This window comes from Aspergillus nidulans, chromosome VI (genome assembly GCF_000011425.1).
Source record: "Aspergillus nidulans FGSC A4 chromosome VI".
Taxonomy (NCBI): domain Eukaryota; kingdom Fungi; phylum Ascomycota; class Eurotiomycetes; order Eurotiales; family Aspergillaceae; genus Aspergillus; species Aspergillus nidulans.
Genome location: NC_066262.1, coordinates 2,365,069 through 2,390,995, shown reverse-complemented (window position 1 = coordinate 2,390,995; position 25,927 = coordinate 2,365,069). Strand labels below are relative to the sequence as shown.

The window sequence follows — 25,927 nt, the reverse complement described above, 5'->3', positions numbered from 1 at the left end:
CTGGTAAAATAACTTACTGGAAACTTATACGTCAGGCTCTGTCTGACTTTTGATATCTCCCAGCCACCCTTGATCGTATCTGGGGTCGCCTTCCTCCACGCCTGTCCCCATTCCCGGCATCCCCCATCTCCTTGTGCCTCCACTCATCGGCTTTTCAAGCGATCGAAAATTCCGTCTTTATCATTAGTCTTTCATAAAATACACAATTTTGGCCAAGGTCATACCGTACGACAGTGTATGGTGTACTATTGCAAGGTACGTCCTTTGTTTCCATACCATCCTGCCCGCTGCCTATCTTCCCGTCATTGGGCCTGTGACACGCCGCGCTCTCTTGTGGCCACGCACTTCACTGGCCGACTATTCGACGGAACCACCGCGCTTTATGGCATTGCTTCGGACGTATTCTGGTCATTTGTATACCATCGTTATGCTTCTTGCTTATGATGATCAATTAACTCTTTTATATTGTTCTGCTGCTGTCTCCCGTTCGATTCATGTTGTTGTTGGAGCTGGTAGCCATTATTTGCTGACTTCCTTGGTCTCCATCAGACGGGCCTCTTGTTTCCTTCTGCGGGTCCCGTGACCTTCCATCCCTCGCAGTCTTTCACAACCTGCCAACAGCTGCTATTTCGGGACTGGCCATCCATCCTCCGCTCGCGAGTCGGCATTTTAATAGTCCAGCCTTGTCGGTATGTACATCTTTTCTTATCCTGATAATTCTAGTATGTGACTGCATGAAACAAATTTGTCATACACTTGACGAGCGCTCTTTTGTTTTCCCTTGCCGTCTCCGCGTTGCGTTGATCTGTTTCGGGAGTGCTTCGCCTCGGTCGTGTCGCAGACCAAGGCGCGACAAGCGATTTTCCAACAAACGCGTCGAGACTCTTAAACATCCATCGCAATTTTGGAATTGAGCTAGTCGATACTATGATGTGAAATACAGAGCTTCTATTGTTCTTGCTTCTCGCACCGGTCGCGCGTTGAATGATGGATATGTTGCATTTGTGTCATCTTCTCTGACAGCTTCTTTTGTCTTTGCAGATGGGTTGGTAAAACCGCACGACATGAACCCCTGGCCTCTTGACGCCTCGAGCCTCCCGAACCATGAGAATGGCGCTTTCCATCATGCGACCATTGACCCCTCTGCCGCTTTCCTTCACGCCTCTCCTACCCCCGACCCTAATCAGTTCCAGCGCATGTTCAATGGTGTACCCAGAAATGCGTCTCCTGGATTCGCAAACCCTAACCAGGTAATACCGTCTAAACGACCGCGGCCAGAAGATGGGATTTCGATGTCGCCGAGACAAGCTCCTGGAGGGCTCTCTTCCCGTTCACAGACACCACAAGTTCCCTATCCTGGTTACCAAGGCGCCGTAAATGGAGCTCCTCAGTTCTCCCATCCAGGGCAGTTTCAACATCTTCAACAGGGCGCATCCACGAATGTTTCGCAATCTCCGATAATGCAGGATTTTGACCAACATGGCGCGCAGCGGATGGGAACAGCATCTCCAAGTCCCTTTTCGCCAGCCGGGCCTCATGTCGGAAACCAAATGTCTCCCGCACAACCCGACCACCCCAGCCGGGTGAATACCCCTCAAAATAATTCATTTATGCCTGCCCAACATTTCTCTCAGGGAATGGGACCCGGCTTCTCGCCTACCCCCGCAATGACATCGGCGTCCGTACAAGCGCCGATGCAGGCGCAATTTGGCGGAATGCCCCCAGGATATCAACAGGCACTTGCCGCCCAACAGCAACAACAACGGATGCATGCCATGCAAATGCAGAATCAAAACCGCGCTTTGAACCCCGGAATGGCTGGTCGGCCGATAGTAGCAGGCATGAATGCCATGGCAAACCCGCAGCAGATGGCGGCGATCAGACAGATGCAACAGACTATGGCGAAACCTCCCAATCCCGAGGGCTTCATGCGATCCTTGCAGAAGTTTATGATGTCAAGAAACTTGCCTTTTGACCCAAATCCCATCGTTTCTGGTCGCCCCATTAACCTTGTGCAGCTATATGCGGCTGTTATGAAGCTTGGAGGCTCAAAGAAGGTTACGGCTGCAAATATGTGGCAGGTCATAGCTCAACAACTTCAGTTCCCTCCCGTGCAGTTTCCCATGGCTGTTCAGGAGATTCGAGACCTCTATCAGCGAACTCTTGCCGCCTACGAACAAGCTTTCCTAAGCAGTCAACAAAAACAATTCGCGGATCAGGTTCAGCAGCCCTCAATACCACGACAGCCCAGTGATCCGTCCGGCATGCAACTCCAGTCTCCTGCCGTCAAGCAGACACCTGGATTCGACGGTTCCCAACAGTTAGGGCATCCTTCCCCTGCTACTACGTCAACACCGAACAACGCTCATCAAGGCCCTGCCAACGGCTTCGCGACACCAACGCAAGTCAAGACACAAAATAAACAACAGCAGGGCCAACATCGCCTCAGCGTCTCTCGTCTATCCCAACCCCCAAGTACTCCTCATGACCTTAATGGTCAATTATCAACACAGTCGCCCGCTGCGTCGGAAAAAGGGCCAGGGTCTATCGTCGGTAAGCCGGCCGATGAGACCGATCAATCACATAACCGGCCTCTTGGGCGGCCGATACAGGATACCTTCAAGCCAATGGTAATCTCGGAGCATAAGCTCCATGGCCCTATCGCTGTCGGAGAGATGTACCAGCTTGGAGAAGAAATCGCAAGGTTAAAACCTAATGTACCGTCGTTTGCTGAGCTTGGTGTTATTGACATCCACGCCTTGACCATGGGTATCAAATCTGGTATTCATGCAGAGATGCGAGTGGCATTAGACTCGCTTGTTTCACTTTCTGCTGAGCCCGCTGTGCAGATATTGCTCGATAACTGCGATGACTTGGTTGATAGCTTAATAGATTGCGCGGAGGACCAAGCCGAACTACTTGCAGAGCATGCACCAGAAGTTTCCGATATGATGCTACTACCATCTTACGAAGAACTCAAACGCGGCTGTCAGTCCGAGTGGACTTCTCTGGCCCCAGTTGCTGAGTTTGGGAGTACGGAATACGAGCTGGATAGGGCCGTCGATAGGCTCATCTGTATTACCACCATTATACGCAATTTCTCTTTCGTTGAGCAGAATTTCGACATACTTTCAACGCCTCCTGTGGTTGAATTCTTTTCAACGATCATCCGTTACCTTGGCACAAGAAACATGCTCCTTCGGACACATCAGAACACGCTGGATTTCATGAAAGACACCCTAATTTACCTGAGTAACGTTGGCGGTGCCATCAATCTACCAAGTAAAGAGGAAGCGCTCTGTCTTCTACACTTTCTTCTGTCCTTTGCTCCATTCCCGGCCCCAACTATGTCATCGGATGGTGTTATGTTCACGGCTTACAATCCGTCGGTACACAAATATACACCAGCCGCTGTTGATAGTCTGGCTAAACTTCTGGCACGAGATGAACCAAATCGGACTTTCTTCCGGACTATATTTTCTAGCGACGGGGCTTCCACCGCTCAACAAGAGCTTCTGACCCGCGCATTTGGTCTTGCGATTTGCCCTGTTCCCAACCAGCCTAGGAAACCTTTTGCAATCGCGGATATTCGCAAAGTGTTTCTAATGCAGGGGCTTTTAGCTGCAGATATTCTGGCAGGATTTGCTGAAGGGTCGACCGCCAAATCTTGGCTAGAGTCTGTGGATGGTTTTGCCATTCATCTGCTTCGCCTCTCATGTCTTTTGAGCACAGAACGTGTCCCTCCACCGCTCCACAACGTCCGTCAAACGCACGCTGTGAGGGCGCAGGCTGAAGAGGCTGAAGTCTACGGTTCAATCATCAATCGGGGACTAGCAATTCTTCGGCGTCTAGCTGAGAAATCGAAATATGCCGATACAGACTCAGCTCTGCGGTTTCCGTCCGGAATTCTTCCCAAGAAGGAAAGCTTACTTGGCGCATTGCTGATGCCAAACGTCGATCCTGGTGTCGTCCGGCAATTGATAACGTATGCACGGCTCGCCGAATGATGAACCAGATGAACCGCGTCCTTCCTTTTTTGGTCTACTTTCTAGCGATGGCATTGACTACCTCTTGAAATTCATTAAGTAACGCTTTCTTCCGTCATGTCTTCTATCTATACATCTTTCAGTAAACATTTATTCTTCAACCGTTTCTCAATTTTCTCTTCACTTGGTTTGGCGCCGGTGGAAATGGTACTTCAATGAGGCGTGATAATGTGTATTCTCCTGTGTTCATTGCTCTGTACTATGCTCAATACCCTCGGGCAAAAGGTCTTACGACGTCTAAATGGTACTTATCAGATACATATCTACCGCTCACCTACCTAGAACGTCTACTTCTGAGATGTTTCCATGCTCCATCGCCCGTCATTCTCGCGTAGGAGGCGCAAGTAAGCGCGGGTAATCGCGCTCAGGGCTGTCAGAGGTTTGTTGGTCCGTGCACGTATTGATATGGCGTTTCTCCCCCACCTGCATGAACTATAGTGGGCCAGGTCGACTTTATATTATCAATTTAAAAGACCAGATGATATTACGCAGTGTAGCACTTGAACAGCCATGAGATCATTGAATATGCAATATCACATACAGAATGCCCAAGCCACGCCAGTAATACAGAATTCGCAGAACGGGTAGGAGAGGAATGAGAACAGAAACTCCTGAACAACGAATAAAAATGTACAAACACATCAGGAGGTAACGATGACAAAGGCGATAGGAAGGTATGAGTGAGCTGCACCTCCAGAGCTATAGGCTATACCTAATGAGACAAATAAACAGAGTATGCGGTTGCTTCAACTGGAAGTAAAAAAGAGCATCTCGAAGCTTCAGCACCTTCTACTTGTCGAGCGCTCGCATGAATGATTTGGAATGAGTTTGGCTTTTTAGAACCATGCTCGCATTCAACCGAATGTTCAGGTCGATATTCGTTTGCTATCTGAAGACGAGAATATTGAGCAGGTCGGAAGACGACAGGTTGTGGATTAGCCTGAATTAGAACGCGATCGATAGATAGGAATTCATTATCACAGCTTAAAAATTACGCTCAAGCATGAACTTTTGGATTTCGGGTTTTCGCCAGCCCTATTTGAATCATTGTTAGCTGCCCATTCTGCGAAACGTTGAGAACCTAGGAAGGGCAAACCTTAACGATGATGTGTCCATTTAGTCGGTTGATTGTGATGTCTGGGCTCTTAGGGGCATTGCGATCGGGAGACTCGAGTCCCAGGTACACGGCAAGGTCGCGCCTGAAAGCGTCTAAATCACCTTCTGTCTTCTGAATCTTGGTTTGCTGCTTTGTCCCGCCAGCTTTGGTAACGAGATAGACGGGTAGTTGGTTCGAGGGGGTTCGACGGACGAAGTAGGGCAGGTTTGTGAGGGACAGTTTGGCGGCCGCTGGGGGAGGTGTGATTGTTGGGGTGCTATTCTCTCTGAGGGTCTGGGATTGACGTTTCAATTGGGCGAGGAATGTCCGGCGTTGCTGCGTGCAGACGGAAGATCTGGGGAAGACGCGTTGGATCTGAAAAGCTGCTTCTGGAGGGGGGAGAAGTTAGTATGAACAGACAAGTTCTTCATATCCGCAATGTTGAGCCCGCCGCTCGGCCGGACAATACGGACGCCGGTGGCTAGCGGAATAGCTATAACGTACGAGAGCTGATCAATCTAGATTGGAAGCAGTTGGAAGACACTGTGCTACGTATCCCTGAGGAAGCAACGGGCTGCGCAGCGCGCTGAAGATAGCCTGACATGGCCGTTGACTGCTTGCGAACGGTGGAGGCTGGTAGAGACTGCATGAGAGTGGTCATCTGTGCAAGGAGTACGTGGTGGAGGCCGAAGGAGTTTATTCCGCGCAAAGGCCACGCTATATTTCCCCTGAGGAGGAATGGACCACGGAAACAAGGGCGAGGGGAGATGGACGATCAAACGGGACTCGATGATGGTCTGATTGACGATATCGAGACAGAGCAGGACTTTTTGCTCTCTGAGCGGAGACGCTCCCGCTAGCACCAAAGCGGACTAGCGCCCAGACCAACCCTCCCGCCCACATTTTCTGAATCTGAAAAGCCGCACACTTTGCTATTCATCCAAGACGAAGCCACTGTCCCCTTCCCTCTTTCGTCACCACTTTTCCGGTCTCTGCCTTGTCGCTGTTCATAATGGCAGCCAACGTTCCCCCTTCCGCTGAGGCCCTTACCAGCGGCGGCGCCGCCCACAAGACCGCTGAAGATATCGCCAACCAGTACGACTTGCTGCCCAAGTTGATTCCCTACCTCGATCGCCATCTAGTCTTCCCACTGCTTGAATTCAGCTCTGGGCAGGATGACGATTCAGAGATTGTCCGCGCGAAGTACGAGCTTCTAAAGCACACGAACATGACCGACTATGTAGCCAACCTGTGGCAGGAAATCAACAACTCTGACACGATCCCGGACGAATTCGTGAAAAAGAGGGAGGAGGTCCTCGCCAAGCTTCAACACTACCAGAACGAGAGCGAGAAGATTACCGAACTGCTGCAAGATGAAGCTGTGGTGGGCAATCTGCGAAGCGACAAGGTTGCCAACTTGAGGTTCCTCGAAGAACAGCACGGAGTCACGATTGAGATGGTCAACAGTCTTTACGACTACGGTCGCTTCCAGTACAGCTGCGGCAGCTATGGTAATGCAGCCGAGTTGCTCTACCAGTTCCGTGTCCTTTCCACCGATAACGACAAGGTTGCCTCGGCCACATGGGGTAAGTTAGCTTCAGAGATCCTCACCACCAACTGGGAGGCCGCCATGGAGGAAGTTCAGAAGGCCAAGGATTCTATCGAGACGAGACTCTTCAACAATCCCGTGGGTCAGCTGCACAATCGCTCCTGGTTGATTCACTGGTCGCTCTTCCCCTTCTTCAACCACGACCCCGCGCGCGATGTCCTGACCGACCTCTTCTTTTCCCCCGCCTACATCAACACCATTCAGACCAGCTGCCCCTGGATTCTCCGATACCTCGCTGCCGCCGTTATCACGAACCGAAATCGTGCGCACAAGAACAGCAGCGTATACCAGAAGCAACTGAAGGACCTGATTCGCGTCGTTCGCCAGGAGGGCTACGAATACTCTGACCCGATTACCGACTTTGTCAAGGCTCTCTATGTCGACTTCGACTTTGAGGAGGCCCAAAAGAAGCTCGGTGAAGCCGAGGAAGTGCTCCGCGGCGACTTCTTCCTCGTTTCCGCGGCTGATGCCTTTGTTGAGGCTGCCCGACACCTCATCTCTGAGAGCTACTGCAAGATTCACCAACGGATCGATATCAAGTATGTGGCACAAGCCGTCGGATATTACAGACCGCGAGAAGTGCTAATTACCGATTTAGGGATCTATCCACCCGTCTTGGTCTTAACCAGGACGAGGGTGAGAAGTGGATTGTCAACCTGATCCGCGACACCCGAGTCGACGCCAAGATTGACTACAAAGAGGGCACAGTGATCATGAACCACCCCCCGCAATCCGTATACCAGCAGGTCATCGAGAAGACAAAGGGTGCCTTCTTCCGGACACAAGTCCTTAGGTTCGTAGCCTCCTGAAAGTACCTTCTAATCATAGCTAATTAAACCCCTAGCGCGGCCGTTGCGAAATAAATAAATCAACTTCGTCGCATCCGAAACCAAAAGAAATCAATTATCCCTCTATTCCCTTGTTGGTTCTGTTCATGTTGGTAGTATTCCCCTGCAACTATGCGCGGGCTTCTTTCGTCTTGAATGATATGATATGATGGAAACCAGCAGAGTGGCATCAGGCCGGCGTTCAGGTGGTCCCGCTTTTCGACGTTTCAACTTATTTCCTATTCACCTATCTATCTACCTACCTTTCTATCCATCTATGTCCGTTTTTTCCCCGCTCTAGCTATTGGTTGTCGAACCACAAAGATACCTACGAACAAGAGGAAAAGCGAGAAGCAAGGCAGAGTCTCGTCTCTTTCCTTGCTTTCTTTTTCCCTGCCTGTGTCTCCAACAATGGAGTTGCGGTTCAGGTACCTCGGTATCTTGACCTCACTGCATTATAATACGTCACTCACGACACCCACCACTATCAGGTCTTCTATCTTCTACCGCACCACTTGATGTATTGACCTGATCCATGTTGTTACGAATGATTTATAGAGTTGATGGGAATAAATCGGTATTTGATTCTATGGTCTCCTGACTGGTTTCGTTTCGTCGGATCGATGTACATGCTGTAGGATTATCCAACTCAGGCCGCTAGAGTCAGCAACCACCTCACGGCTTGATCCTCAAGGATAGACGCGTGAACTGAGATATAACTAGCACATATGTGATCAGAATTCGAATCGCATTCCTGCTCTACCGACACCTAATAATTAACTGACATTCTTCTGGGTTGGCTTGCTTGTTCAAGGTGGTCTTCGTCAACACCGAGACGGAGACGGCGCCAAAATCATGTTGTCTTGGGGAATGAGAGACGGAAATTGGTAGAAGGATATAAACCTAAGATTGATACGAATAGAGCAGAAATCTAGAACAGGGGATATCTCTGGTACCGAAACCAAACAAAAAGAAACAGCGGCGCAAACAAAATGCTTAGATATGCTTCGAATGATAATGGCTCAGTTCCGTATCTGTAAACGAAACAATGGAAGGGTCTAGTATGTAGGTGGATGGGAAAAACCAATAACACCGAGAAAAAATGCTGGGACACAGGGCCTCACTCTACTCCCTTGCACAAAGGAAGCTCTCAGGCCTTGCTAGTCCATTGTCTGAGTCAGGACTGGACAGACGAAAGTGCATACGTGAAGTGGGAGAACGTGGCCGGGAAAGACCGAATCAAACCAGAGAGTAAATGGGTAGACTAAAAACTATCCCGTCAAAGCAACGATTGATGGAAAGGGGACATTTTCATCGCCGTCTAGAGTCATATTCACCCGGTCTTCTGCGTGGAGGGCCCGACGAGAGCCGAACGGGGATGATCTCGTTGATGTAGGGTTCTGATTGCGAGTTTGAGTCGCCAGCCATCCGGAGGGCTTCTTGCCGTTCATATTCGCGCGACATGATGGCGAGGTCGTTGATTTGTTCCTGAACAAGCAATTAGTATTCGGATACCCCTGACTTCCTTAGAAAAGGAGAAGAGCGACATACTCTTGTCAGAGGTACGCCAACAATCAAGTAACCTTCGCGCCCCTTTGGTCTCGTAAGTATATGTTGCCAGGCCGTGTGTCTCCATATTATATGGGGCGCAAGAATGGATCCTGAGGTTAAGTCGGAGCTTTACCTGGTAAGTGTATGGCCGGACGGTTGCAGTTGGTCCTAGAAAGTATTGGATCTGGCCTAAGACAATTTGACGAGAGAGTCCATATCCTGGCAACCAGTACTGTTGGACCTGAGACATCTTCACTCTCCTCGTGCCTTGGAGCGTTCTTGATTGGGACAGGTGTCTTGAGTATGTATGCGCGTAGCTAAAAGAGTCAATCCTCTTGTGAGAACGTACTTTCATACGGAACGACGGCGGTAGAAGTAGTCTATGACGGCCTCGTAAGCAGCACATACAAGGGCCTTTTGTAGAGTATATATACTTTGCATATTCCCTTTATGCAAGGGCGTATTAGTCAAAGGAATGAGGAATGGAAATGGTCAGCGTTTCTACGTGGGAATAGCCTTTAAAGGTCGACCGACGACCAGGAGAAGGAGCTGGAATGACTTGCTGATCAACATGGTCTAATAATACAAACTATCAGCAACAGGAGAAGCCAAGGCCCCAGGGGAACTCACCTTCGATCCTGTGACGGATAGATGAACAAAGGAACGCGTTGCGAGGGCTGTTTCTAGTTCTGTTGTTCCTGTCGGATCCCGGCGAAACCGCCTCACTCTTTTTATCCAACCCTTTTGCTCAGGTAATAACAAAAAAAGTGAGGCTTGAACCACAATAGCAACTAGACTTATCCAACGAATCGAAGCAATTTCTGGTATTGCTCGTAGTCGTTCTGGTTCTTGGCCGACTCTGCGGTGAACCTCCTTCCTGCAACCAAAGTAATCCGCCAGTTTATGTATGATGCCGTGGCTCCATGAACGGGCATCGAGAGGCTAGCTCGCAGCACCTCCTTGGTGTGTCTCCAACTATCCTCTGTTCGCCGGGAGACTAGGGACATGTTGCAATGGGGTTCTTCCCGTCTATCAGAGGACCCAAATCTTCTGGCAGAAGCGGAGTGATATTTGCATACAACGATGCTGATGGGATACTCCCTGGTATCGGGGCGAAGATCTGGTACAAACCACGTTGTGCTCAGCCCTCTGTAGCCCCGGAGCTCGAACAGAGCGGCCAATCATGTTGAGACTCATTTTCGAAGGATCGCATGTTTCTTCTGCTAGTGAAGCTCCCGTTCTCTCCGCTCTGCTGGGTCCCGTTGCGCTTCATGATTCATCAAGCGAGGATGGATGTAGTTTGCAAGCTGGATCAGAATCGCCCGAACACCAAACCTCTTCATTTTATGCAAGGATCCATTTCTGGAAAGATGCTTGGCTTTCCTAACGCAGGTTGATTGATAGGGTCGGAGTAAATAGACATGCACGAAGAGATAGGCTACGGTCGCGATTGGCCCTTCACAATAGATTCGCATTTGTGCTGTCTTGTATTGGGCTTTCCCAGCCCACTTCGCAATATTATCCAGGCTAGCTTACTCCACAATGGCTAAGCTCCCCGGCAAGATGACCAACAGCGCAGTTGACTCTTTGGTATTTGTCGTTAGTCTCTGCCGCTGCATAATCGTAATGAAGTAGTCTGTATGCAATGACCACACGGCGAACAGGTATAGGTGGCCACGAGTAGCGATGAAGGAACCCCTTAAAGACGCGTCTGCTGTTTCTAAATACGAATATGACTTTCATCGTCGGACTTCGACAAAGTCTCGGAGTAATAGTCTAGGCCCTGTTTCGGAGGTCGATCGGCATATTTCACAATCTGGACTTGTCTTGGAGACCGAATTAGCCTTATGGACGATCAGGAGTCAGAATCCAAAAGCTAGGCTGCTTTCATTGTGGAGCAGTATCGCAATGCCATGTCCTTACGGTCAAGCTCGGACCAACGAGGCAGCTAGACGATCGCTTGTGGAACTGCGTCGTTGAATAAACTAAAAGGCAAAGTGGCTGCTGTGACAAAGATTTCCCAAGTTGAGGATTGTAATTGGTGACACGCGGAGAACAATATTTTGCCGGCTATAGAAGGTTTTCTCGAGGTGACGACAGTGCACCGTTAAAATGCTCAGCTTCCGACAATTGAGATCGGAGCTTTTGCCCAGTAACGGAGGGATTTGCAGAATCATACAAAGATACCCAAGCGACCGAAGATGACTTGGTTTGTCGCAGAAAGAAGCTTGCCTCGAGCGTTCTTGGGTTGGTCGTAAGGGACTTTCAGAAGAGTGACTGTGTGACCGCTGATACGAAACATGCAGCCTTATGAAGGCGAGAACAAGGCGCTGTGGCGAAATTTCAACGGCCAGTAAAAAAGAAACAAAGTAAGCATAGTAGTAGAAGGACAACATGGTTGACCACTGATGAGGCGGAGTTTCAAGCCCTTGACGGACAGTCAGGCAAAATGAGATAGCAACGCATCAGAATGATTGTATATTACTGTCTATCTCGTTCTCATAACTCATGCCAAACAACGATATCAAATTTGAACCGAACTTATCATTAACACACGCTTAGTTTGGAGGCACATAAGGGTTGATGAGCATGTCGCTGAATCTGATCAGGAGGATTAGCAAAGTAGTGACAATGTATGCGAAGAAATTAACTTACTTCTCGAGCTTCTCCTTCCCTCGGACCTCTTCAACGAGCAACGGCATCCTGACAACGTTGAAGTCTTCATAGAGCTCCTCAATCTGCTCCAGGTACTTCTTCTGCATCTTTCTGCGTGCATTGCATTGCTCACAGTCACTGCCCTGCTTAGGGAAAAGAAGCTGGTTGACTACAATAGCATGTGTGTCAATTTGGTAGCTTGTCAGCTCCTGGATCATGCGCTCAGTCTCGTACAGAGACAAGAACTCTGCAATACAGACGCATACGAAAGTGGTCATGTCAGGGTTCTTAAACTGGGTGTTGACCTCGCCGATGGTTTCTCTCAGGGATTCCATCTTTTGCAAAAGTTCATCCAAGTTTTGACCACCGGGCAACCCACCACGAGCTCCAAGAATCGAGTTGAGCATTGGCCCGAACTGGGACGACAGTTGTGAAAGCTTCGCGAGAGCCTTTTCGAGGACCGTGGGGAATTGAAGGAAGCGGAGGGTATGGCCGGTGGGGGCAGTATCGAAGACGATAACCTCATAAGACAGGGATTTGACCTGCTTAAGAACCTCGGCGAATGACATGGCCTCATCAACACCAGGAATCTGATCTTGTTAGAAATGACCCTAGAGTGGTCGAACGCTACATACGCTGAAAGCTAGATCCTGCATCATATTCCCGACACCGAGGCCAGCCATAGGATCGTCACCCTGACCTTCGCCGTTCGCTAGAAGGTCCTGGAGGCTGCCATTCGGGTCGACTTCCATAGCACTGAGGTTGGTAAATCCATCGACTAGACGAGCCTCCTTGCCGAACTTCTGACCAAAGGCATCACTGAGGTTGTGCGCGGGGTCGGTGGAGATGAGCAGAACAGACTTGCGAGCTTTGGCAAGCTGGATGGCGAGTGAGCAAGAGGTAGTGGTCTTACCAACACCTCCTTTGCCTCCAACGAAGATCCAGCGCAATGTTTTCTGGTTGACAATTGACTGGAGCGTAGGCTCCATAAGGTCGTCGTCGTGGACAATCGCGGTTGAGGACATTTTGGCAAGGGGTTATCGGAAATTCGCGACGATGATTATTGACAAACCTAATAGGTCTGTTGAAATAGAGATTCGGTCAGATAATAATGGCCAAATGCTGGGGTGTGACAGACTTAGCACGTTCTGCAGACTGTTGACTGTTGATTCTCCCCGCAAAGGTCAAAAGTTCTGGCCGAAGCTTCAGGAAGCGGAAAGAATGGCTAGCGCTGTCACCCGGATCGGCACTACTCGAGACGCAGGAGGATACCAGAGTATCGATTGTCGCGCACAACTAACGCAAGCAGTTGACCTTTAGCTTATTTTCTCACTATTGTCAGAGCAAAGCAAGCGTCTTTGCCGCCTTCAGAGTTAACACGTGCAGAGGGTTTCTGCCTCAGGTGGGATAAGCGGGTTACCCCACTATGAAGTCCCCGTTGCTTCAGGTTCCTGAAAGCTAAACTCGACTTCAAATGGCAATAAGCAATGGGTAGAGATATCTCATGGAAAATTAGTTGACTGTCTAATCCGCGTTTGTTTAAAGATCAACAAATACTCACTGACTAACTACGATACTGACTCCGGAGAGCTCCCCGTCGGTGGTCTCCGACAGAAACAGCGGAGATCGAAAGCAACATAAAATATCGTCTCGCTCACTCATTTTCTCCAATTCACCTCGTCTTCTATATCAATTTTCTGTTCTTAATGGACGTTAGTCCCAGAGACCTGCAAGCAATTGACCAGCCAGGCAAAGTCACGGGCCGTCTTAACCTGTACCAGAATCACCTCCTTCCAGCTGGAGTCTCATCGACGTCCTCCACAAATATACCGTCGAGACCAAACTCACCACCAAAAATGTCTCGCGACCCGATAACCTGCCACGTTCTAAACACCTTAACGGGCACGCCCGCCGCAAACCTCCCTGTCACCCTCACACTCCTTTCAAGCCCCTTCCCCGCAGCCACCAGCCATGTCAGCTTCACCGCAACAACAAACGCAGACGGCCGCGTAGCGAGCTGGACACCGGTTACAGAGGCATCCGCATCCGTAACCGCATCTGCCACAGTGCGCCTTCCCGACATACTTGCATCCCTCCCCGCACCCGACAGCAAGACAAACTGGGCTCTACGATTCGAGGTCGGGCCATGGTTTGAGGCCCAGGGCGTCGAGAGTTTCTGGCCAGAGGTTGAGGTCAAGTTTACGGTCAAAGGGCGCGGAAAGGAGGGTGAGGAGGGATGGAGACATTATCATGTTCCGGTGTTGTTGGGGCCATGGAATTATTCGACGTACCGGGGATCATGATACTACTATTGACATTATACTGGGTTGGGCGGTTGAAGTACATACAAGTCTGTGGAAGGCTGGCTGAGGTAGTCTGGCTGAGCTAGTGTCTAGTTTAGATACGAGTGAAAACTCGATCTGATTTTATCGGTTGTCCACAGTACCTTTGGGGGCATCACGCATGTAAACGGAGTTAATGGGCGTATATACCTGACCTTCCAGGGAGCTATCAAGTAGAGTTACTGAAGTACTGAGTGGTCTAACCAGAGATACAACATCTGTGGTCCTCTATGAGTTCGCTGTTCTGGAGAGGATGATAGAGGGTTATGATAATTTCATTTTCTCAAGTACTATCTACGGGTATACTCCGCATATGACATCTATAGCTGGTCAGTGCTTTTAATCATAACAGGCACAGCTGCGCAAATGGCCGCATTTGTCTAGAGCCGGAAAACGACGTTAGCTGCCAAGACACTGGCACTGGGCGGCAGTAATGCAATGCTTAACTCAACCTCTTCTCTGGTAAAAAATACTTTACTATGATCAAAGCACGGGAACTTACTTAACAAGGACAGAAAGTACCATCAAGCATACATATGTAATACCGCTACGAATCCAGACCCAAGCACTCTGGGGGAGCCGTATCCCCTAAGCGTTTCCGGGTGGCTTCCCGTGTCAGAACTAAAAGCTAGCGCTTGCGCCTTGCAGCTTTGAATGAAGGCCAGGATCCAGGTTGGTGTGGGTTGCGAGGTCACAGTGAATCCTAGATGCTTGACACGCGTCCTTTCCATGCCAAATTAGACAGGAACGCGTACAAACCACATAAAATTACCATTCCATAAATAAACACTCCGACCAAGTTATAGAATTCGAGTGGCAATCTGATAACTGCCGCCAACGAGAGTCTGTTAGTTTCTGGTCACGTGATAGAAACCCGCAGAACGAAGAGGGGGACATTGCGTCATCATCTTATTTAGCCAATCAGGCGTTGAGTAAGTGGTTTGATTCCCTGGAAAGAAGGCGCTAAGGAACGAGGAGATTGCACACACGTCGTGAATGGCCAAAGGGCACTCACCGCCCAGCACATTGCATGATGAGTATTGGCTAAACTGCAGTGCGGCAAGTCGATTTGAGTGGGGTCGCTGGTGAAAGCGATGAGTGGCTGGAAGAAGTGGGCCAACTGCCTTAACGAGTTGTCAATGGCCACCCGCCCGGCTGGACCGAGAGTCTTGGATCCACAGGGTACAGATAAAATTCCTGTCGTCGTCACGGTGAAGTCATCGGATACCCCCGGAGGCCCCCTGGTGCCATCTTACACGGACAGATCTTGGAAGATAGAAGGGTTCGACCTGTCGTGGTAGCCGAAACCTCTGGATTTTCCTGATATTTACCTTCTGTATCCCTTGGGTTCATTACATCCATCATTATCCCTGATTGTTGTGCGCGATCAAGTTGTGTGCACAACCCAGTGATCGGTTCTCAAAGTTGCGTCATCACGTTATTGGTGCGTGAAATTGCCGGAACCCACCCTCAACGAAGACGGCCAAAAGTCGATTCATTGTCGAGAACTCGAGATCCTCGGTCCCGGCCAATCACGACGTACTGTTACCCTTTCGATTTTTCACTTGCGACTTGCAGAGACTTCAAGAGTCAAGAGTTAGAGTGCGAAGTGGTTGAGTGCAGGAAGAAATTAGGGATAGAGACCCTGGAGCCAGAGTTGCCAGAGTCAAGAGTCTGAATACAACCACAACCTCGCCCTCACTAAAAAGTTCGGTGCTCGAGAAAGTGCAACGCAGCCGGCAGACTGGGGGCTTTTGTAACGAATCCAGGGTTGCACCTGAACAAGCGTCACTGTCGAGGGCGTTTTGCTGCTTACCTCATAATAGCCGACCGCCTCCCCTCTTCCCCTAAATTGCAAAAACTCCCTGTCCAACCCTCCCGTCCAGACTACGTCACAACTTCTTTCCTCCTTCTCTTCCATCTTCAATAATCATCATCATCATACCCAGTGACCTCGCCTCGCCTCGCCCTTCCTGGGGTACAACCACTGCAATCCAGCTGCACTACTCACTAATGCATGAATATCTCTTTCTGCTGATTTAAACTGTTCTCTCTGTGCTCGCTCTACGTCACTTCACTCTTCATTTCTGTTCTTTGACGCGGTCCCATACGATACTTCCCGAGAGGCGTCGACATTTCGCGCTCTCCCTTCGTTTCTCTATACTGTATTGACTATCCTCTTACTGCTTCTCTTTTTTTTTTCTTCGATCGCCTTTGCCACTTGGCCCAATTGGTCTTGGGCCTTTACCTTTTCATACATTTTTTTTTTTTTTTTTGCTTTCACTTTTTTTCTTCCACTCGGGACCACGGATCTCCTGCAGCCCGCGGCCTCTCTATTATTCAGCTGATTTATCGACCGGATCGCGGGGGGAACTATGTCTGCCGCCGTGGCTTCGGCAGTCTCAACAACGCTCCCATCTAATCCTACCGCGCATTCTTCACCAATGGATGCGAAAAAGAACAGTGTCAAGATGGATAACGGTGAGTTCTCTTGATTCTGGTACAAAACATTCTGGATCTATGGTTGTGTGCCACCCATCCCGGCCTCCGATGTTATCTTTCCCATCGTGTCGGGATGACCTCATACAATCCTTATTGTCTACCTGGATGACGTCGCACAACTACTCCCCCCTGCCTTATCCTCCTGCGCATTGTCGCGAACTTGCCGTTTCATCTCGTTTCGTATCTGCTCTGGCTTAATTGTACTGACTTGATGATCTTCCAGAGGCCTCATCGGAGACCAAAGAGCAGAAGACGGATGGCGAGCCCCAGACTTCATTAGCACCTCCTTCACGGCCTAACCCATCGGCTGCCACCGATACCCCCGATTACTTCAACTCAGTTCACAACCCTTTCGCTTTGGAGCCGAATCCTTTTGAGCAATCGTTCGGCGGGGGTTCCGGTGAGACCCCGGGGAAGTCGATTCTTCCCCCTGTCGCTTCGATCACATCACCTGCTTTACCAGGCACTAGCTCCGCCGGCGGCGCATACAACTGGTCTAATTCCTTGCGCTCGGGTCCCCTGAGTCCTGCTATGCTTGCGGGGCCTGCCGGGGGGAGTGACTACTTCGACAGTATCGGAAGGGGCTTTCCGACGCCGAATGAGTCCTCACTCCGCACTGGTTTGACGCCAGGTGGCGGAGGCTCCATGTTCCCAGCACCAAGTCCCAACTCCCAAGCTTTGTTGAACCAGCTGCAGAACGGAGGCGCAACTCCGTCTACTATTGAGTTCCATCGCACAGCTCTGAATGTAAAGAAGAACGGCATTGCGCCTACATCCAACCCAACCGGCGAAGGCGATCAAGTACCACAGAACATTACAACAACTATGGATATAAAACCCGCACAGCCCGCCACAGTCGACTTTGGGCCGCATGATGCAGCAGACGCTGCTAATGGACTGTTCATGTTGGCCAAAGGTGGACAATCGACGGCAAACCAGTTTGCTGCTGTTTCGAACCAGACGGCAATTCCACCGCAAACACTTCAGACTAGCGAAATTCTACAAGACCAGAATGCCGCCCGACGCCAATCGGTTAATGTAAATGGTGTAGCAAATACGAGAGAGCCAAGTGGCGACGGGTCAGAACAAAGTGAACAGGCCAAACCTGCCCGAGGCAGGGGCAAGAGAAACACGTCTACGAAAGCTTCCAGTACAGGAAATAGGCGCAAGACGGATGATTCCACTCAGGGATCCAACAAGAGGACGAAGCTCAACAACGGTGCAGCCAGCACAGAATCTCCTTCAGAGGGCGAATCAGAAGAGGAAGAGCAGCAGCCCGCACAGAAAAAGAAGGCCGGCGACACCAAGAAGATGACTGATGAAGAGAAGAGAAAGAACTTCCTCGAACGAAATAGGCATGACAATCTCTCCCAAATCCTCTAATTTATCAGTATACTAACAGACGTAGGGTTGCGGCACTCAAATGTCGACAACGGAAGAAGCAGTGGCTCGCCAATCTCCAGGCCAAAGTCGAACTGTTTACGTCAGAGAATGACGCGCTTACGACCACTGTTACTCAACTACGGGAGGAAATTGTTAACTTGAAGACACTGTTACTTGCACACAAAGATTGTCCGGTTTCACAGGCGCAGGGGCTTATCTGGAACCCGAATCCTCCATACACTTGAAGGAATAATATCACTTGACTAACTGGCGCAACGGTTTCTGTATTTGGCTCGGGCGTACTGTAACAACTAGCAAAAGGTTCAGCGTTTCTTTTTCGATCAAGTCAACTTGCGATAAGTATTGAACAACTAGTGGCTCTTTGCATGCAAACATGTAGTCTATTTTGTCGGATGTGACTCCTCACAGTGTCCCCGTTCTTCTAGAGTAACAAACCTGAATCCGCTGTGATAGGTCAGTATCTCTGTGCTCGTTCAACATTTACTTGGTCTTCTTCACCGACAAATACCATGGGATCAATCTGCTATTACCATATTACCAGATCTCGATGCTAGAACAAATTGTCTTCAAAGATGAGCACTTAGTGCAGCCTCCTACATGGCGTACTAGTTCCCATTTCCCATTTCCCATTTCCCATTTCCCATTTCCCAGCACAGGTTCCAGCGCAGGTTGAGTTCCAGTTCCTGCCTTGAGGACGGTGCCGTCCGCTCCCACAATGAGTAACCGTTTGCTACACTCTGGACTCCACTGCCGAGGATCATGCATGTAAGCATTTGCACTGCCATGGGTCAGCCGAATTGACGGTTAGTATGCGAGCTATTGACAGACCTGCATAACCAAAGTTCAACGCCACTAGTTTTCTCGTCGTGAATGGGTAAATCCCTATACTATGTGGGCACAGTGAGTGGTTGCAGTGCATTTAGGGTCTGAGTGGAGCAGCAGCCACGGTTTTGAGATCGACTTAAGTGGCGGTGATGCGGTGTATTGTGCAACCGTATTCTCACTAGGTAGGACAGAGACGTATCTGCAAAATTACGGTATTGTATGGGACAATATACTTGTTCAAAGCTATTCTGCCATATGTACAAGAAGGCTTTGTTGAAAATAAGAAAAGTATATCCAATGAGTGCAGGTAGAAATAGGGACCATGTTAAGCAAGCATGGCTTGTACGAGGAACCCATAACAAAAGTATTTTCGTCAGGACCGAGCTTTCCTAGCTAATCAGAGATGTCATGGCAGATGTGTAATTTTCCCTTTAATGCTACTAATATACTCAGGTAATGATTAAATTTCCAGTAATCAGTTTCTAGTCAGCACTCATCAAAGGTAGTCGCCGGGTTAGTTTGCTGTTTGTAAATAATCTAGCTCCTACGGGGGCTGGCTTATGATTGAAACCAGGGGTATCTGCCAGTTCTTGGAAATCTATAAGTAGGAGAGCCGCTTAACATGTCCAAGAAGCTTGCATGGTCCTGCGTGTCACTAATTGAAGGCGACTACGACACCGGCTAAACGATGGTGTGCCCCTGCGAAGCCATATATACGCATGTTGTTCAGCCTTTAAGAATAGGTATGTGTATCCTCATACCTTTCAGTACCTGGAAGAGCACTGAGAACTGATGGGAAAGCTGTTTAGCAGTGCAATCAGGCGCTTATAGTATAGGGTTAAACCAGCTTGATGTGAGTAAATCATCATTGAGGGTGAGCAGCTTACCTAACTTACTTGTTAAGGCACCAACGTCCGGAGTAAGCAGGAAGGAGGCGCTCATGCCTTTTTGGACTGTATATTAACCTACACTGGCATACATGTTGTGGCTCTCCCGGTTGCAGACCGGCAGAAGTAACTTTCCAAGCTCCTTAGCTTTGATATTCTAGCTCTTCTTAATAAACCATATATGTCTTTATCCATCAAAAGCTCTTCTCAATACATAAGGTCGTACTGGTGTTGTCCTCAATGGCCGCCTCAGAACACTGCCGTGTGAGCGCCTGCGGATTCTTATCATAGAACATGGCCCGCCAGTATCTAGCCTACTTCCTCGCCACTTATTCTAATTCTGACAGCGAGTTTGCATAGTCAAATGAATGTAGGGATACAAAGTCTGCTGATGTCCCGTGCATATCGGTTGGCGATGGTCTGCACTTAGTGAGATGGCCAGGGAAAGGGCTATTCAATTGCCCTTGACATCGCTTAGGGCTTGCAATATATGAAGGTGGGTGAGATATAGTGGAACAAGATAGATGATGGCATTATCCGCCCCATTATGGTAGATAGAGATTTGAGGCTTAAAGGTAAGTATGGCCGCTGTGGGCTCGTGGCCAGCAAAGGGGACATGATGAGCTTGTTGATAATAGTGGCTTAGACATCTTGAGCCGGTTCTGGAGTCAGTGCTTTCGAGCATCGCCGTTAGAAGGTCCCTGCTTGACTACCTAGGGATGACCAGAGATGCGTGCCTGCGGTCAAGGCACCACGTCTTGAGTCAACCGCGTCTTCGCTGGACCACACGCAGCAAACCTGCCTTCAAAAACTGCGGCGGCAGATGGCTCAATATGGCGCTCCGTATGTAAATCAGAGTTGGTAATTGAAACTGAAACATTCGAAGAGAAAGGAGAAGCTGGTTTAACAGTGACACAACCCCAAGCCCTAAGATGGGCGCCAAGCCGAAGACAGTTTCTGAGATTCTACATAGGAAGTTGTGGGAGGAGTCGTAGACTAGTTACAATATCAAACAATTAAAATGCAAGCTATAAGTTTAGGAATGTGTCTATATGTTCTCAGTTCCTTCGTGCAGGTCAAACACTATGTCCAGCTATCTTAATTAGAATTCATGGCTCCACTCTCCTCCAAACACCCCCAATATAATCCCTAATCCCGGGTGTATTCTCTCGCGCGCCTCACCTTGATGAGAGCCAACCATCGCCCAACGTAGTCCACCAGCGGTCCACGCGCCTCTTCCTCAGGAACCCTGGGCAATACATCTAGAGTGTCACTATCAGATGTCGGTATAACTCGACCCGGGTTTCAGGGATAGGTAAATAAACCCAACAATTGCATTCGCCAGGCATCCCAGACTGCCATGCCAAGTCGTCGCCATGGTCGAAAGTCGACCAGGGCAGGCGATGATGGCTCGCGCTCTCGACTGACAGCCGAACCTGCTTGACAGAATAGCATGCATTGTAGTGGCAGAGATCTGCGACGCTCAATCGTAAGCTGCCAGGTCTCCGTTGCATTAGTTTTTCTGGGAGGGGGCGGGGGAGCCCAAAGGCACGGCGGGCTGCGGGTATGTTACGCAAGCGGCGTATCGAATGAATGGAAGAGGGGCAGCGGTGTTCCATGGGGATAGGTCCAGGCTGCGCGGGAGGACTCTTCACCTTCTGGATCCTGTGCTAGTTATTTCTGAAGTGCTGAAAGGGATGGTGTCTGTAGATTGGAGGAAGACCTAGGTCTGAAAGAAGGGCTGCAGTCGTCCAGATTCTTTCGTTTCCCGTTCTCCAATCTATTTCAGTCCATGTGTTGTATGCATCCAGACCCTGGATTGATGCTTCATCCCAGTTCCAACGCTCTGTTGCTGCTTTTCGCAGGGTAGAAAAGTGCTGCAGGTGCCAGATCGAGCAGTAGACGCGGTACTCTTCGGTAGATGAAAACGGCTCACTACCTTTCTGAATTCGATCCGGGGTCGAGAGCTTAGGATTCTCACTTTGAGCAAGAGCCGAGACCATCTTGTGCTGGATCAGAGAGAGGCAGGCACAAGCTAGCCTCTGGGTGCGGGCGACGAGCTCGAGTATACAGATTGACAGTTCTTCTGTATCTTCAATCGTCGGATTGTCGCCATATTTTTTTGTTGGCAATCGAGTAAACTGCGACTCTGAAGCAGGGAGTTTGATGTCTGCAGTAGGGCGGTATTCAAACATAGTTTATGTATCTCTGGTAGACTGGCGATAGAGTCTGAACGGATCAGCCCTTGTAAAACGGTGGACTGGGCCCGTAATACGGCCGAACACTATCTGATACAGAGATGATATTATGCACCGCAGAGAAGTCCGCAAGATGGAGAATTGTACAATAACCTCAGGGGGTACTAGTGTCGATCCGGTCATGTGACCGAATTAAGCCACGAACAATAAGTATTAAAATCTTTTATGCTAACTATGATCTGTATTATACACAACTTACTACTCTTAAGGACTTCAAAGGAGGTCTTATCAGGTAAGAGATGCGGCAGTGCAGTTAGATATGACAGGTCATATCTAACAATGTGATATGTTACTTAGGGCACTGGATGATTAGTAAGGAGAGTGCACCGGTTGGCAGTGTGAAGGGTGAGCGGATCACCTGACACGCACGTCTCACCCTCTAACAGCAGCACCATCCGGATCTGACAGGAGAAGACTCTCGCAATTTTCAGGACGGTAGAGGTATATCACCTAACCAGGCCCAGTAAGCCAGAGTAGGATGGCACCTGCCTGCATTTACAGGGCACGGAAAGCGCGGCGGGCCCCTGCGCGTGCGTCGATTTTACCGTCTCGTACACCACGCGCCTAGGTCGAGTACCCACATGTACTCTACCGATCTAGTAAAGGATTATCTGCAGTCTAGCAGTACCACCAGCCTTGCAGCGGCCTACAGGGACTCACTCACCCCGGTTTTCTTGGTCCAACGGCCGCACTCAGACTTCCAGAGTTGACGGGGTTAACGTAGAGTGCTGCCTGCAGCCTGCAGTCAGCAATTCGCAAAAGGTTGCAACGAAGACAGCACCTGCATAATGAACGGTTCAGTCTAGACTAGACCAGCAACCGCTACTGTGTTGCCCAGGTGCGGGGCTGGTTAGATAGGGCGCGAAATCAAATACTGCAGATAGTGGCTAGGTAGCATGTACAAAATGTAATATGTATGCAAGCGCTCGGCTCTAGCGCCCTCGGCTATTGCCTACCCTTGTCAATAGATTTTCGAGAACTGAGGGGTACGAAGTATGGCGTATGTACCTGCATATCAGGTTAGGTCAGGTCAGGTCAGGCCAAGCCAATCAGGGTACGGTACTGGAGGTTGGTAGTGGAAACGGCTGATACGTAGGTAAACCCAGAGTCCCGGCCGGTGAATCATCTGCAGGCTAAGGCTTGTCCATTCTACCCTCTTTGCATAGAGTTTGGACGCGAGAAACAATCACGCTGCGTACGCCCGACTACTAGAAACTCTATCTACTGCTCTGCCGCTGCCGGAGGTGTCATATCCGACATGTCTACGACTCGAGACCATCGAAGGAGCGGTGAACTGCACATGAACCCTCATCATGCGCTGCAGCAAGCACGGGGTGATTGTGTCATGATAAGATCACGAGCTGTGAACCTTTTTTGGCGCCATACGTCGATCTTGAGTCAGGTTAGGCGTAGGGTCAGGGCGGGCTCTCAGTGCATGCCCCTTGCTTCTTGGGTTGAAATCACGCTGCCAAACTCACGGAGACTCAGTGTGAACGGATTGGCTGGGAATCAGTGAGGTGGGGGAGATAAGATCCGTTGCACATGTCGTGAGACTTGGAGCTTGGCCATATAGCGACTGGGGCCGGGCCGTAGCCTGCAATGCGCTCGTGAGTAGATAGAGGATTGTGACATCGGTGACAGCGTCATGGATGGCGGAGGCAATTCGTTTATGTTGAGCTAGAGATACGTCAGTGTAAAAATAAAAAAAAGAAAAAAGAAAAGAAAAGAAATTTAAAATATATAAATATAATAAAAGGAGAAAAGCAGTTGAGTCTCTATCTTTGAACTTGTACAGAATTACCATGTTGGATAGGAGAGTCGTAGGGATGATACTTGGGCTGCTCGGCTTACATACCAAGTACTCTGGGTAACGACAAAGGCGTTGATCAGACGACCCTGTTATCTATGGAGTGCGAGACCATCAGGATGCGTAGTATGTGCTACGGTCCAGTCCAGGAACATTCTGTCATGTCAGAGCCTGAGACCTGCAATTCAGCGTTTAGTGTTTCATTGTTTCATCTTGAGATTGTTTTTGCAGAGTCAACCCCTCGAACAGAGAACGTGGTGACAAGAATGCGAGATTGTATTACCCTACTCTGTAAATGGTGGAGTGTGGATGCAAAGTAATGCAATGCAAGGTAACAAAAGTGTCAAATGACCTAGATATTCAGTCTCATGCGGCGGCTCGCTCGTTTACTCCTTGCATAGTTGGAAACAACGCCATAAACTCCTCGCTAACTAGGTAAATAGGCATGAAACATCCAAAACGCCAGTTGATGACAGGAGAAAACATCAAATGAAAGAGTGAGTCAGTCTGACACGTCTCAGTTGGAATGGAATGCCGATATGCGGCGATGCAGATGCAGCAAGTGCCGGTGACATAGGAAAATAAGAACCGATGCATGGTAAAATGGGGGCATCATTCGTGGAGGTGCAGGAAGAAACCCGGAAATGCAAGGGACTTAGTAAGAATCCAAGTGAGACAATGGTAAGCAATGAAACAAAGATCATTAGGGTATAGCCAACAAAAAAAAAAAAAAAGCGTGGCTTGGAATAGTCAAAATGCATTCAAGAAAGGATCGTTCGCGGTCGTTCAGCTCGGGCTAAGGCCAAGGGCAAAGCAATTCACTTGAAACGCCGACGTGCCCTTAGTTCATCGCGGCTGAGCAATCGCCGGATTCCAGAAACAAATCGTGCCTTTGTGGATTCTAAAGAACATGTTCGCATTAGCCCAGGTCCGTAACAGGTCACATTGGACGTGACAGGTCTGGCCGGCCGGCTCGGCAGGGCCCATTCCGTTGAAACTGAATCGGTGGATGAACATACCGCTATATCTGCGCAACGAGCGCTTGGAGAAACTCTCCGACAGCGAGTGAGGCGATTCTGGCGAGGCAACCTCTGCCCAGTAAGGGATGTCCTGATGGTAGGAGAGATTCCTCGATGCGGACCCTCGGGCTTCATTCTCGTCTTCCATTTGGAGTTGTAAAGCGACGACGTGTGGGTAGAGATCGCCAAGTGGGTAGAGGAGTTCTGAGGACGAGGATTGCCTGGAGTACAGGCTTTGGCTTGTCTGGAGCTACAGTTAGGCGCTGAATCTCGACTCTAAGTATTGGGATAGTGGATGGTGGGAACTCACGTAAGGCTCGTAGTTGGATTTGTAGCTCATTGTCGATGAAGGACACAAGTCGAATGGCGGAAGCAAGGTAAGCTCAAGGTTCATTCAAGGTTCAAGTTCAGCAGCACGTTTTAAGGTTCGTCTGTCTTGTCCTGTCGATAGTGATAGTGAAGTGATAGTTCATTCACCCCATCGTGGGAGAGTTGATGTCTTATATCATGAATGTCCAAGTGGTGACGAGCATGTGGTGGGGAAGACTCAGGGTGTCCAGCGCATGGCCTGGAGAGACCCTCAGTCCAGACTAGACTGCAGGCTGCATTTCTTTTTTCTGCGGAGGGTGTCTTACCCAAGACCAGCTGAGGCAGATGATTGGGGCACAGTATTATCGACTGCAATCTGTCTAGCGAGATGATTTGAATATTTCTACGCAGAATGAGCAGTCAATGATCTCACCAGAGATCCCAATGACCAATGAGGAGCCTGAAGTGCCTGCGCTAGCCGATTAACCTCCAACTAGTGCCCATCTGCCCGGTTGAGCTGTCTGTTCGGAGGGGCTCGGTCGCATCTCGATGCTGGATACGGTGTAGCACTGTTGACGCACTACTGCAGAGGTTGCGCTACTCTGTACCAGCGTTCTCAGGTCATTCTGGGCTACCCCACGTCCTACCAACAGGATACACACGACAGAAACAGGGGTCCCCTGCCCGCCGGGGTGCCCGAGGCGTCGAGATAGGTGATCTGCCCGATTACAACTTGTAAATGTCACCTGCTGGGACATCGACGCAATACCCCTTGCGTCAACCACAGGAC

General features: G+C 49.6%; 10 protein-coding genes across 10 annotated transcripts, besides 1 other annotated feature; 6 read left to right on the top strand and 4 right to left on the bottom strand.

The window, feature by feature from the left end:
- Positions 1–25,927: part of a sequence feature (contig 1.51 915..1114266(-1)) that runs on past both edges of the window.
- Positions 1,065–4,260, top strand: ANIA_02905 (putative ARID/BRIGHT domain protein (SWI1); the record flags this gene model as incomplete). Its single annotated transcript, XM_655417.2, has 1 exon — positions 1,065–4,260. One exon carries the CDS (start codon positions 1,065–1,067, stop codon positions 4,005–4,007), a length of 2,943 nt encoding a protein of 980 aa, XP_660509.2. The 3' UTR covers positions 4,008–4,260.
- ANIA_02906 (mitochondrial 54S ribosomal protein mL49) lies at positions 5,031–5,803 on the bottom strand (the record flags this gene model as incomplete). The annotated part of the gene is made up of 3 exons (XM_655418.1): positions 5,031–5,081; positions 5,143–5,531; positions 5,647–5,803. The coding sequence occupies 3 exons, from the start codon at positions 5,801–5,803 to the stop codon at positions 5,031–5,033; spliced, it is 597 nt and encodes a 198-aa protein (XP_660510.1).
- ANIA_02907 (eukaryotic translation initiation factor 3 subunit E) lies at positions 6,142–7,560 on the top strand (the record flags this gene model as incomplete). The annotated part of the gene is made up of 2 exons (XM_655419.2): positions 6,142–7,290; positions 7,350–7,560. Exons 1-2 carry the CDS (start codon positions 6,155–6,157, stop codon positions 7,558–7,560), a joined length of 1,347 nt encoding a protein of 448 aa, XP_660511.1. The 5' UTR covers positions 6,142–6,154.
- Positions 7,990–9,784, top strand: ANIA_02908 (uncharacterized protein; the record flags this gene model as incomplete). The annotated part of the gene is made up of 5 exons (XM_655420.1): positions 7,990–8,014; positions 8,641–8,829; positions 9,109–9,140; positions 9,292–9,430; positions 9,726–9,784. 5 exons carry the CDS (start codon positions 7,990–7,992, stop codon positions 9,782–9,784), a joined length of 444 nt encoding a protein of 147 aa, XP_660512.1.
- ANIA_02909 (guanine nucleotide exchange factor GET3) lies at positions 11,592–13,089 on the bottom strand. Its single transcript, XM_655421.2, has 3 exons — positions 12,420–13,089; positions 11,785–12,374; positions 11,592–11,730 (listed from the first exon to the last, which is right to left on the bottom strand). The coding sequence occupies exons 1-3, from the start codon at positions 12,807–12,809 to the stop codon at positions 11,688–11,690; spliced, it is 1,023 nt and encodes a 340-aa protein (XP_660513.1). The 5' UTR covers positions 12,810–13,089; the 3' UTR covers positions 11,592–11,687.
- Positions 13,641–14,510, top strand: ANIA_02910 (protein uaX; the record flags this gene model as incomplete). The annotated part of the gene is made up of 2 exons (XM_655422.1): positions 13,641–14,010; positions 14,479–14,510. The coding sequence occupies 2 exons, from the start codon at positions 13,641–13,643 to the stop codon at positions 14,508–14,510; spliced, it is 402 nt and encodes a 133-aa protein (XP_660514.1).
- atfA (bZIP transcription factor atfA) lies at positions 16,502–18,335 on the top strand (the record flags this gene model as incomplete). Its single annotated transcript, XM_050612600.1, has 3 exons — positions 16,502–16,607; positions 16,852–17,983; positions 18,037–18,335. The coding sequence occupies 3 exons, from the start codon at positions 16,502–16,504 to the stop codon at positions 18,254–18,256; spliced, it is 1,458 nt and encodes a 485-aa protein (XP_050468508.1). The 3' UTR covers positions 18,257–18,335.
- ANIA_11372 (uncharacterized protein) lies at positions 19,513–19,838 on the bottom strand (the record flags this gene model as incomplete). Its single annotated transcript, XM_050612599.1, has 3 exons — positions 19,513–19,588; positions 19,619–19,658; positions 19,823–19,838. 3 exons carry the CDS (start codon positions 19,836–19,838, stop codon positions 19,513–19,515), a joined length of 132 nt encoding a protein of 43 aa, XP_050468507.1.
- Positions 20,292–20,739, top strand: ANIA_11373 (uncharacterized protein; the record flags this gene model as incomplete). The annotated part of the gene is made up of 3 exons (XM_050612598.1): positions 20,292–20,319; positions 20,462–20,587; positions 20,633–20,739. The coding sequence occupies 3 exons, from the start codon at positions 20,292–20,294 to the stop codon at positions 20,737–20,739; spliced, it is 261 nt and encodes an 86-aa protein (XP_050468506.1).
- ANIA_02912 (uncharacterized protein) lies at positions 24,135–25,235 on the bottom strand. The gene is made up of 3 exons (XM_050612597.1): positions 25,139–25,235; positions 24,829–25,072; positions 24,135–24,710 (listed from the first exon to the last, which is right to left on the bottom strand). Exons 1-3 carry the CDS (start codon positions 25,220–25,222, stop codon positions 24,628–24,630), a joined length of 411 nt encoding a protein of 136 aa, XP_050468505.1. The 5' UTR covers positions 25,223–25,235; the 3' UTR covers positions 24,135–24,627.